Source organism: Notechis scutatus, chromosome 3 (assembly GCF_049901735.1).
Source record: "Notechis scutatus isolate UNSWTSFEM ecotype Mainland chromosome 3, rNotScu1.2, whole genome shotgun sequence".
NCBI classification, from domain to species: domain Eukaryota; kingdom Metazoa; phylum Chordata; class Lepidosauria; order Squamata; family Elapidae; genus Notechis; species Notechis scutatus.
This window is the reverse complement of record NC_142011.1, coordinates 21,124,196-21,136,406: the sequence shown is the minus strand read 5'-3', so window position 1 is coordinate 21,136,406 and position 12,211 is coordinate 21,124,196. Positions and strand designations below refer to the sequence as shown.

The 12,211-nt window shown below is 38.2% G+C and overlaps 1 protein-coding gene across 5 annotated transcripts in view; it reads right to left on the bottom strand.

Moving 5' to 3' along the window:
* Positions 1 to 12,211, bottom strand: part of NFATC2 (nuclear factor of activated T cells 2) — a 191,416-nt gene that overhangs the window by 19,177 nt on the left and 160,028 nt on the right. Inside the window, exon 10 of one of the 5 annotated variants that reach the window (XM_026664968.2) lies at positions 5,723 to 5,811. The exons of the other annotated variants lie outside the window; for them this stretch is intronic. Within the exon in view, the coding sequence (XP_026520753.1) occupies positions 5,768 to 5,811 (44 nt within the window). The 3' untranslated portion in view covers positions 5,723 to 5,767. The remainder of the gene's footprint in view (positions 1 to 5,722; positions 5,812 to 12,211) is intronic. 5 annotated transcript variants of the gene reach the window in all.

Below are 12,211 nucleotides of genomic sequence, written 5' to 3'. Positions count from 1 at the left end.
GTCATAAGTCACTTTTTTCGATGATGTTGTAACTTCAGACTGTCACTAAATGAACTGCTGTAAGTTGAGGACTACCTATATTACCTGATTGTGATCATAAGAGTTTCTCTTGTTCTAACCTGGCTGACTTCCAGATATCCTGAGATCAGTTCCCAGAGTTCTACAGCCAAATGACTCACTGCATAGAATTCTGGGAAATGAAGTCCATGGCTGTGAGGTTGAGAAAGAGACCACTGCAAGGTTTAAATTGGTAGACATAGACATAGAATAACAGAGTTGGAAGGGACCTTGGAGGTCATCTAGTCCAACCCCCTGCTCAAGCAGGCGAGTCTATTCCAAATATTAGCCTCTACCTAGGATCGAACTTACAGCCTCCTGATTGTGAGGCGAGAACTCCACCTCTAGGCCACCGTACTGGAGACTTCATCCTAATCAATTATTACTGCAGAGATAGGACACAAGAGCTAAGCATCTGTCTGACCCTGGGCTCTGTTTCTCACCATCGCTAGTCGAATACTGTAGTTTCTTAAAACCTTTCTGTGGTATAGTTACTCCCACCTTACAATAAATATTCAGAGATATTTCACTACAAGTTATGCAAATGTGGATCTCCTGATCTCTAAACCTTCAATAAAAACAGAAAGTCCAAAGATGGCTTGGGTTGCTAAGTAGGTGCCAATTTAGATAATATGCACTGTCATTCCCAATCCAGAACAATTTCTCCCTTTCCTTTGCTAGTAGTCGCAATCAAGCTTTACTTTGGCATGCACCCTGAAATAAGCCACAATAAACCCAGATTTTTAAAGGAGAGTCGGGGAGCCAAATTAGATTCAATAATGGCAGCCAGCTATGAATCGATCATACACTAGAAGAGGGGATATTTGCTGTTGTTGTTGTCCATTTGCAAAGTTGTGACCGACTCTTTGTGCCCCCACAGACCATAACATACCAGGCCCCCATCTTCCAATGTCTCCCTTAGTTTGTCCAAATTCATGTTCATTGCTTCAATGACACTATCAGAAGTGGTATTTGGCAGGTTCTGACCAGTTCTGGAGAACCGGTAGCGGAAATTTTGAGTAGTTCGGAGAACCAAGAAACACCACCTCTGACTGGCCCCACCACCATCTATTCTCTGCTTCCTGAGTCCCAGCTGATCGGCTGGGTCTTCTTTTGTTGCCCTGCACAGGAGAACGGAGCTGGAAAGCAGGTTAGTGGGGTGGGGAGGGAATGGGGATTTTGCAGTATCCTTCCCCCTGGAGTGGGATGGGAAGGGAGATTTTACAGTATCCTTCCCCTGCCATGCCCACCAAGCCACGCTCACCAAGCCACACCCACAGAACTGGTAGTAAAAAAAAATTGAATCCCATCTCATCCTCTACTCTGCCCTTATCATGTTGCCTTTAATCTTTCCCAACATGAGGGGCTTTTCCACTGAATCCTCTCTTCTCATTTGGTGTCTGTATTTGAGCTGCAGCCTCAGTATCTGTCTTTCCAAAGAATAGTCAGGGTTGAGTTCCTTTAGCATTGACTCTGATGTGATCACCCCACAGTCCAAGGGACTCTCAAGAATCTTCTCTAACAAAGGGGATATTACATAAATCCTTTGATTAAAAAGGGGACATATCTGAAATGCTTAAAATGCAGCCCATGGTTATTTTACGTTTTTGGTTGGCCTTCTGAAAAGTTATTGGAAGAATAATATGGCTAACACTGGGTTGAGTCAAATGTTTGAGCTCATGATTTTATTAAGGCTATGCTTTTACTTCCCCCTAAGATTTGGTGTTATTTACTGTTGTTTTGGGGTCTTCAGTTCCCCACTTGGGAACTATAGCGCATGACCATGAATTATAAGGTTGACTCAGCCTTCCATCCTTCCAAGGCCGGTAAAATGAGAACCCAGATTGCTGGGGCAATATTCTGACTCAGTAAACCGCTTAGAGAGTATTGTAAAGCACTGTGAAGCAGTATATAAATTTAAGTGCTATTGCTATAAGAAATTCAGGTTAGGGTTTCCAAATAAGTCAAAAATTATATTGGATTAGGGACTTCCGGTTTGAGCTTCTTCGGCGACAGACCGAAACCTCGTCTCTGCGAGGCTTCGATCCATGCTCACCGCTGGAGTGCCCCAAGCTGGCTGGTTTCGGGGCTAAGCCATTCCGTAGAGGTGGTGAAGAAGGGGGAGACTGCCTGCAGGGTTGTGGAGAGCCGCATCTCTCCTCCCCAGCTGGCCATTACTCCCTTTCCCGAAGGCGGTTGTAGCGGTGGTCAGAAATGGCCACCACAAAGAAGAACTCGACCGGAAAAGAATGTGCAGGAGGAAGATAAGAAGAGAAAGTTTTGGTTGAACGGGTCAAACAGCAAAAGCAGCAAATAAGGTACCCTGGAATTGAAACTATTAAAAAAGAAAAGAAACAATAACATTGTTCCCTAAGAAGATTTTTAAGCTGCGAAGGAGAGAGAAAAGGGAAAAGATTTGGTTTTTTTCTTCTCCTTTTCCTATACTGACAGCTAAGAGACTTAAGCAAGAAATTGGAAAAAAATCCACTTTGACATTAATAGGCATTTAATGCTGAAAATAAATAGTCAAAAGGATAATAAAGATTTCTGGATAATCAAAAGCTTTTGAAAACAGAAAAGGAGAGAAAAAGAATAAAAGGGCAGGATCTGGAAGGGAGAAGACTGCCTGGAATTAAAAAGAACTTACAGCAAAATCTCAACAAGACTTCCAAAAGATACATTTTAACTGAAATATCACAACAAAAACCCCAGGAAGAGAAAGTCAAAAAAGAAATAAGAAGAAATAACTTGGGACTATTTGGACTACTTGATGATTTCTGGATTTTTGGTTATTGTATTTGAATGACTAAAATCAATCGGGTGGTTGTTTAAAACTTTTTAAAATGGCTCCACTTTTAGAAGAACTGAAAATGGAACTTAAAAAGTACAAAGAAGACGCACAAGAAGGGAGAGGTTCTTTTGGCTTCGTATTTCAGTTTTTAGAAATGGAGATTTGGAACTATGAGAAACAACAAGAAATGCCTGCAGAACAAGAAGATTGCGATAAAGAAGAAGCCATCTTTAATGAACAAGTAATCTTAGGTGGGGGGGAAAAAGGAAAGGGGGGAAAGAGAATGGAAAGTTTAAGATTGGGAAAAACAACCCCCCCCCCCAAAATAGAGTGAAAAATAAGTATAAAATCAGAAAGCAACAGAAGAGGGAAATGCAGAAGGGAGAATTAGAAGTAGAGAGACAAGGGGGTAAAAAGGGGAGGGAGAAGAAGAGAGGGAAGAAAGAAAGGAAAAGAAGTTATAAAGGACAGAAACAAAATATAGAGAAACAGGGCCTATTTAGAGATAATGGGTGAAAACTTAATGGAAAAAGGGATTCTGCAAAGATACATAAGATAGTATTGTTATATTAGAAACAGAAATAATTTAAAAAAATATGAAACAATATATGATTAAAATGTTTGATAAAATAGCTATCGTTATTCAGTGGAATGCTTGTCAATAAATAAATGTAACAAAATGAATATTTAATGATTTACAAAACATATGTGAAGAGAAATAAAGGAAAAATTAATTATGGAGATTATATGTGTCTTTAAGGAAGTATGATATTTAATTGAAAAGAAGTGTTAAAGATCTTAAGATTTTAATGATTATTAATGATAGAACTGAATTGGAATGGAATGAGGGTTTATAATTGCATATATATATATATGTGTGTGTATTTTTAAGGAATATAGTGTGTATTATAAGAATGTACCAAGCAGAATTCGATTGGAAGTTATGTATTATGTATTATATTGAAGGTTTATATACCTTGAGGTATATATTGAAGTTTAAATAAGAGTTGAATGGATGTAATTAAAAGATATAAAGGTGTCATACTCCAATTAGTAACTACAGGAGAAAATTTGTTTAATGAGAAAAGGTAATATGAAATTGAAACAGAACAGACAAAAGTATAAATATAATTATTTGAATTGAGATGAGATAATCAAAATGAGAAAATTAAAAGAGGGGAAAAACTATATAGAAAATGTAGAATAGTATAAAATATGGAATAGAACACAAAAAGGAGCATGAAATTGAGTTTTGTGTCTGTATAAAGAAGTTCAACCCCAGACCATGCTATTTTCAAAAAAGATGTTTTATTTGTATTTTGTATGTGTGAAAATCCAAATAAAACTTTATTTTTTAAAAAAGATTATATTGGATTAGGCATAACATTAGTGTTGATTAATCAATAATTACTAAGAATTACTGATTTATAGACCACCAGGGGAAAAGTCAGAATTCTAGAACAAGATCAAGTCTCTAATCTGAACAAAAAGAAGCTAATAGTCTTTTAAAAAGACATTCTTCTCTCTGATCTGTGCAACAGAAATGCAAATAAGAGACCTGCAAAAGCATATTCTTGTTCTAAGTACAGACTATCACGGAACATTACTGGTTTTGGTAAAAAAATATTTTAGTGTAGATATGGAAAGAGTCTAGTGCAGAAGAGTCCAGTGCTTAGGTGTTGCAAGAGAATAATGCATTCATTTTCGCAACAGACAATATGTAGGTAAAATATTAGGCAAACTTCAGTTCCTAATCCCCCAAAGGTACTTTTTCAAGAGGTAGCTGGATTTTCTGGTTTTTCTTTGAAAACGTTTCACTTCTCATTCATAAATGTATGGTACAACATAGAAGAACAAATCCATCAGAACTAGATTCAGCAGTTCATCTGCATTTAAAAGACAAAGGCCACTCTTTTGGAGACAGCAAAATCCACATTTTGGATAGAGAAGACCACTGGTTTGAAAGAGGGGTCAAAGAGGCCATTTATGTCAAAATTGAATAGACAGAAGAAAAATTATACGGCACCATCTATCTCCAGTCTACAAATCAGTCCTTTCAACAGCTCCAAGAAGGCTCCACACCTATTTGCACTACTAAGGTGACCCTGACAACACAGATAACCTCCAGGTGGCCTCAACGACTCTCTAAAACAGGGCTCTTCAAAGTTTAAGTTTCTGGACTTCAATTCCCAGTTTCTGGACTTCAACTCCCAGAATTCCTCCTCCAGTCATGTTAGCTCAGGAATGCCTCTTGCCAAGTTTGAAGACCCTTGCTATAAAAGGATGCAAATGACCAGCTGTCTGCAAGGAATATAAATCCTTCCATTCCTCACCCTCCAGTCAGAGCTGAAGAAGCTTCTTGGGTGAGAAGTGAAACATCTTCAAAGAAAAACCAGAAAGTCCACTTGCCTCTTGAAAAAGCACTGCAATTTGGCAGATCGAATCCCACCAGTCTCAAGGTGGGACTCAGCCTTCCATTCTTCCGAGGTGGGTAAAATGAGGACCCAAATTGTTGGGGGCAATATGCTGACTATTTAAACTGCTTAGAGAGGGCTGTAAAGCACTGTGAAGTGGTATATAAGTTTAAGTGCTATTGTTATTACCTGGATGACTGAGAATCTCCATAGACATTCAGTTCCTAATCATTTAAAAACAAATACCACATTTCTTTTAAAACTTCAGAGAAAACCTGTAGCCACCATTCAAACCTTATCCCAAATGCATTTTCCTTTCCCACCAATACTAGATGTTTCTGCAATTAAATTAACGGAGCAAGCAACCGAAAAGACATTTGCAGAAGACCAGCTAAGTTAAAGAAAGCTTAAGAAGAACTGAAGCTAGACAAAAGTCAGGAGAAAAAAAAAAGTAAATTACCTGGGACTTTGTTTGCTTGGATCAAAAAAGCACAGCCTTTCTGTTTCATATAATGTTTTGTATCCAGCTAAGGTGTGTATCTATCAGCTCTGAAAAAGATTTGCAAAACCATTTTTGAGAAAGTGTAACCTTTGACCCAGTGATAAGGTCAAATGTTACAAGCTTGCTTTCTGTTTCATATTACATGCTATTTACTTTTCTACACGTGTCTGCCCTAACTGACCACCATTCTCACACATTTCTTGTGCAGCAGGGATATAGTACCTGTTCCTAGTATTCTATTTCAGCAGGATGGAATTACAGCAAGAAGATACTAATCCTAAATTACTAGAATGCAAATTGTGCTCTGATGGAAACATGGCCCTCAGAAGAGGCTCTCATCCCTAGACCCTTGAAAAACATCCATCAGACTGAAGATCAGTCAACAGATGAACTCTTGAAAGATTGCAAAATTTCTGAGATTTCAACTATTCTCAATTTAAGTCTAATAATTCTAGGAGGGGGAGGAATCTCACATAAGGTATTTTTAACAGGCAGTTTGATTTCTTTATTTGCTTGTGTTTCAATTTGTTTGGCGGGCAGCATCAGATAATGGTCTCTGGTGCCTTAAAAGGTTGTCAACTCCTGTAACAATACAATGTGGTTTTCACCATGGATTGGTAGAAAATGTGTATGATTAAAACACAAGAATTATTTAGTTCGATAATAGGTATCTTCTACCAATGATATTGGTATGAATGCCTAGCCTGGAAAACAATACAATTTTCAGAAGTTATGAAGTGCCTTGAAGACTGGGCCTTATACTGAATGGTAACCATCCAACAATGAGCATCATCTGGCAGGAGAACAGATTACCTTCCTTCCCTGCATCCCATTCTACATTTGTCAGGATTCCAACGATCGCTCTAATTAAATCATGAGCCTTGAGCCAAACTTTAAAAAACTTCAAATAATTCATTAGGAGCAACATATTGGCATGACCTGGATGTAGCTGATTCTGAGACACGTTAATTCACTGTCATCCTTGACCCTGGTTTTCCTCCATCCCTCTGGGTGTATCATAATTCATATTCTCCAACAAAACACATCTATAGCCAAGAGTCATCAATCATGTTCTCCAATTGGAGTTTTGTGCAGCAGGAACTCCAGTCGGTTAGTATAATCTTTGCAAGGTATGCATGGAATGGACTTTTGCTTCCAAACTGCTGCACTGCTCTTTCAAACTCTTTCCCGCTCCCCATTTCTGTTGGCAACTATAAAACGGGCATAGAAAATGTTTTTACTATTCATAAAAGTAGACTGAGGGAATCTATAAGGGCGGGAAGAATGGAGACAAGGAGGAATGAAAAAGAACCATGGATGTAGATAGCGCAATGCCATAATCACATACAGTAAAGCCAAATATTTAATTCACCACTGGATCTTTCATGCATACAATATGGTTATTCAAATCATAGGTTCATAATTTGTCTCAATATTTGCTTATCTCAAGTAGGATGTATTTGCAGAGGGCTTTTTCCTCCCTGGTGAGTAAGTGCACGATGCATCCAAACTTTTTTTTTTTTTTTTTTAAAGTAAAGAGTGCCTCTTCAAATTCTTTTTTAAATTTAATGTCACTTTCTGGGCACAGGATGTTTTGATCCCTCAATCCTTTTTTTTTTTTTTTGGCACTACCACTAAACTAACACCTCAGCTTTTTGGAAATGTACTGGGGCTGAAACTGCCAGAATTTCCACTAAAAATGACTGACCTTGCAGTCCAATAATATCCATAATTCCCCAATGATTCGAATTAATTGGTTAATGTTCTGCTGGTTTCATTTGTGTGGCTTTTAAAGGTATTTATTACTTTTTATTCTAAGCAATGAAAAATCAAACAATGCACGGGTGTATGCATCTTATACATCATTACACAGCTATTCAACTTTTCCTAGCTAAAATGCAAGTGCCGGGAAACATTGCAGTCTAAAGAAAAACTATTATCTGAATCATCCTGTAAAATTTGATACTTTAGTAAGGAGGATTGTACAGTAAAAGGATTGTCTGACAGCCCTCCAAATCCTCCCCTTCTTCAAAATAAATTCGGGGTAACATTGCATATTGCAAAAAATATGATCACTAAAAATGGCAACAGGTTATGGACCTTTCAGTTCAAGAATATTTCACTCAGCTATTCCTTCCTTTAGGCATCACTCCAGTGTCTGCTTTTGTATTACTGGAAGGAAAATAAAAATACACTGTATGCTGTCTTTGTTAAATAAATGTTTCCCAAAAACAAGAGGAAAATTTGAAACATTTATTTATTTATTGAATGTATATTGCCAGCTATTCACCCATGGTGACTCAAGGCGGCTTACAGAATATAAAACCACATTTAAATCAATAAAAAGAATGAAAAAAATTAATAAAGTACAATATAACAAAATCACCCCCTCCTCCCACCCACCTCTGGTAACAGCAGATCACACGAGCCATTTATTGGGCTCCATCTCACTCTGGGTTCCCCAGACCTGCTGGCAGAACCAGATCTTCAGCGCCTTCTGGAAAAGAATTAGAGTGGGGGCCATTCTAATCTCTGAGGGAATGTTGTTCCAGAGAGAGGGAGCCACCACGGAGAAGGCCCTTCTTCTGGGTCCCGCCAGGTGTATCTCCCTCAGGGATTGAATCCACAACATTCCCTGCCTCCTCATTCTGATGGGTCGGGTAGATGTGACCAGCAAGAGATAGTCCCTCAGATAACCCAGTCCCAAGCCATGAAGGGCTTTAAAAGTGACAACCAGCACCTTGAATTGCACCTGGAAGCAAATTGGCAACCAATGCAGCTCCTGCAAGAGGTGATATATGTGCACACCGGGGTCTGCACAAAACCATGCGGGCCACTGCATTTTGCACCAACTGGAGCTTCCAGGTGCTGTTCAAGGGCAGCCTCATGTAGAACATGTTACAATAGTCAATAAGGAAGGCTAGGGTATGAGTGACTGTGAGTAGGGACTGTTGGTCCAGGAAAGGACATAATTGGTGCACAACTCACAGTTGTGCAAAGGCCCTCCTGACCACAACCACCACCTGCTCTTCAAGCAGGAGTTGTGAATCCAGGAAAACTCCTAGATTATGCACAGGTCTGTTTGGGGCAGTGCCCCCTCATCCAAGACCAAAGGTGGCAATTCTCCCTGAGCCAAAGAACCCCAAACCCAGAGCCACTTGGTCTTATACAACTCATTTGGATGGAGTTGGGCTTGTAGTAATTATGTGGACGTTTCTCTGTAGTTTTCTTAACAAAAACATTTACATGGTGTTTTTACAATTTTCCAGACTAGCTAAAGCACTGGAATTTATTTATAGTTTCCCACCCAAGTACTAGCTGGATCTGAGCCTCTTCAGCTTTTTTTCCTTTTTTGAGAGATTTATTTATTTTTATTTATTTTGATTTGTCAATCGCTTACAAGATAATAGGTTTAAGTATATACATAGTTATGAATACATGAAATGTATGTATGTATGTATGTATGTGTGTGTGTGTGTGTGTGTGTGTGTGTGTGTGTGTATGTATGTATATGTATATATATATATATATATATATATATATATATATATATATATATATATATACATTTAAGAAAAATATATGTACATATAAGAAAAATAAAAGAAACAATAGGACAGGGACTACAGGTACGTTGGTGCACTTATGCACGCCCCCTACAGACCTCTTAGGAAAGGGGTGAGGTCAATAGTAGACAGTCTAAGGTTAAAGTTTTTGGGGTTTGGGGAAGAAATCACAGAGTCAGGTAGAGTATTCCAGACATTGACCCCTCTGTTGCTGAAGTCGTATTTCCTGCAATCACGTTTGGTGCGGTTAACCTTGAGTTTGTATCTATTGTGTGCTCTTGTACTGTTATGGTTGAAGCTGAAGTATTCATTGACAGGTATGTCATTGCAATGTACGATTTTATATACCATACTTAGATCGGACCGAAGACAGCTTAATTCAAGGTTTTCTAAGTCTAGAATTTCAAGTCTGGTGGCATAAGGTATTCTACAACGAGTTGAGGAGTGGAGAACTCTTCTTGTGAAATATTTCTGGACTTTCTCAACTGTGCTAATATCAGATACGTAATGTGGGTTCCAGACTGATGAGCTGTATTAGAGTATTGGTCTAGCAAATGTTTTGTGTGCTCTAGTTAGTAGTGTGATATTACCAGAGAAAAAGCTACGTAGGATTAGGTTAACAACTCTTAATGCCTTTTTGGCTATGTAGTTACAGTGGGCTCTAGCACTTAGATCATTAGAGATGAGTATTCCAAGGTCCTTTACAGAGCTTGGATCATCAACAAGGTCTTGACTATTCAGCTTGTATTTTATTTTCCAGTTTTTTTGCCAATATGTAAGACAGAGCATTTATTTGTTGAGATTTGAAGTTGCCATTTGTTTGACCATTCTGATACATAGTCAAGATCTTTTTGAAGGCTAGCAGTATTGTCTGTGGTATTGAACAGTTTTACATCATCAGCAAAGAGAACACAGTTGCTCTTAATATGATCACAGAGGTCAAGTTGACTAGGTACTGCCACCTGCTGTGACAACTTGTGTACAAGACTGCTTTTTGTACGGTGCTTGCAGAAAGCTGGATTTTAAAAGCTTTTCTTTTGGTCTTTGGAATGTAAAATGCAATATTATAAGAGTTCTAATTTGAGCTGGAACAAAGCAGCTCAATCATTTTGTGGAATCTGGGGAGTCTGTCCAACATGCATCCTGAGAATTTGATGACTGTACAGTAGGATGGTGGACCGTGCTGATATTCTGTAAATTTCTGTTTGTGTGTGGTGGTGTTTCTACCTCCCCCCCACAAGTGAAAATTCTTCATGTTCTTGTTTAAATGAAAATTGGCACCGCCAAAAATTAACAAGCATGCTCTGCTATAGAGAAGTTCCCTGAGGATGGGCTCCTACACGAGTCCGAAAGCTCAGAAAACTAAACCTCTGGTCCCAGTGATTGACCCAGATTGGATCCTGCACTAATAAAAAAAAAAACCCATAGAATCTATATATCCCTTTCCCTATTCAGGTCCTCTCTCTTTGGCAGGAATAAGAATTTTGAAGTAAATTTAATCCAGACCATTTCTTTATTAATTTATTAATCCAGACCATTTCTTTACTCTATTCTACTCTACTCTACTCTACTCTACTCTACTCTACTCTACTCTATTCTTTTCTGCTTAATAGTTCCTAGTTTGTCTGGCAGCAGCCCTTGCCATAGACAATAAAACTTGTACATCACCTACTATCTTCTAAGTCCTTAAATGAAGACATCAAGAATCCAGATGTCAGCCTATAGGATAGACCAGGTAAGGAAGCCAAGGTCATGAAAAATTACTATTATTTTATAGTATAGTATAGGTTATAGGAACAGTAGCAAGAGTATAATGTGTCCCCCCCCTCACTTTTATCTTCATGTGAATTAGGGAGAGGCTGTCTGAAGCATTTTTTTAAGTTAGTTTCTTGGAATAGCCTTAAGACATTGTTGTGTGATCACTGCCTTAGTAATGGATCTTCCTGCTGTCATGCAAGGCCATTCTCTATGCCCTTTACACTAAATGGAGACCTTCTTTAGTAACAATTAGCCAAAGTTCCTTCTTCAATGTTTTTAAGCAAATGGAACAGAAACAGGAATGGAAATAATTGCTGATGAAAAGAGGTCTTCTGAAGATCCATTTGCCTTGAGCTAGTCAGCTGTTTTTCTAATTTTCAATTCCCCATTTTAATTTGCCATTGAAATGGCAACACACTGTCAATCATTAATGTCATACCTGAATTTGTAAGAGATTAGTGAAAAAGTCATTACACTCCAGAAGGCCAGAGTGCTTTCACACAGTGAATCAGAGGATGGAGGCTCCCTGCCCATGTGAGCTTAGTTTTCTGAAGACTAGAATGCAGCGGTATTGTTGTAATGTAAAATAAATGCAAACTGTGGGTATAAATTTCAAAATTGAGGTAGAAATTGAAAAAAGTGACATTACCACCTAATTATATATGTGTTTCCATGGAATTAAGCCCTACGGAGTTCAGCAAGGTTAATTAATCCATTAATTAATGATGCATTAAGATGCAACTCTGGAATAATAGGCAAAAAATATAAAAATCACATACCGTAGTTTAAACTAGGGATGCAATAAATTTTATCTTATCTGCTTTTAAAATCAAACTGATCTACTTTGCATTTCCAGATCAAAATACAATTAACATCTGAGGTGTGCATTTTTTGACTGGCCCAGGTAACAGAAAGTTTGCACTTTCTCAGTAATTTCCACCAGGGGATACACTGATACAGAATTAAATTTGGGTGGGGAGGAGGCTCCAGGGTGGCCAGTGTAATTGATAACTTGTTCCACGCACCCATGTTCACTTAATAACTCATTTTTGTATAGGAACTCACTGCAACTGTAATCATCTTTCTGTAATTTGCTTGCTGGATTCTAAAGCAAATACTAAGT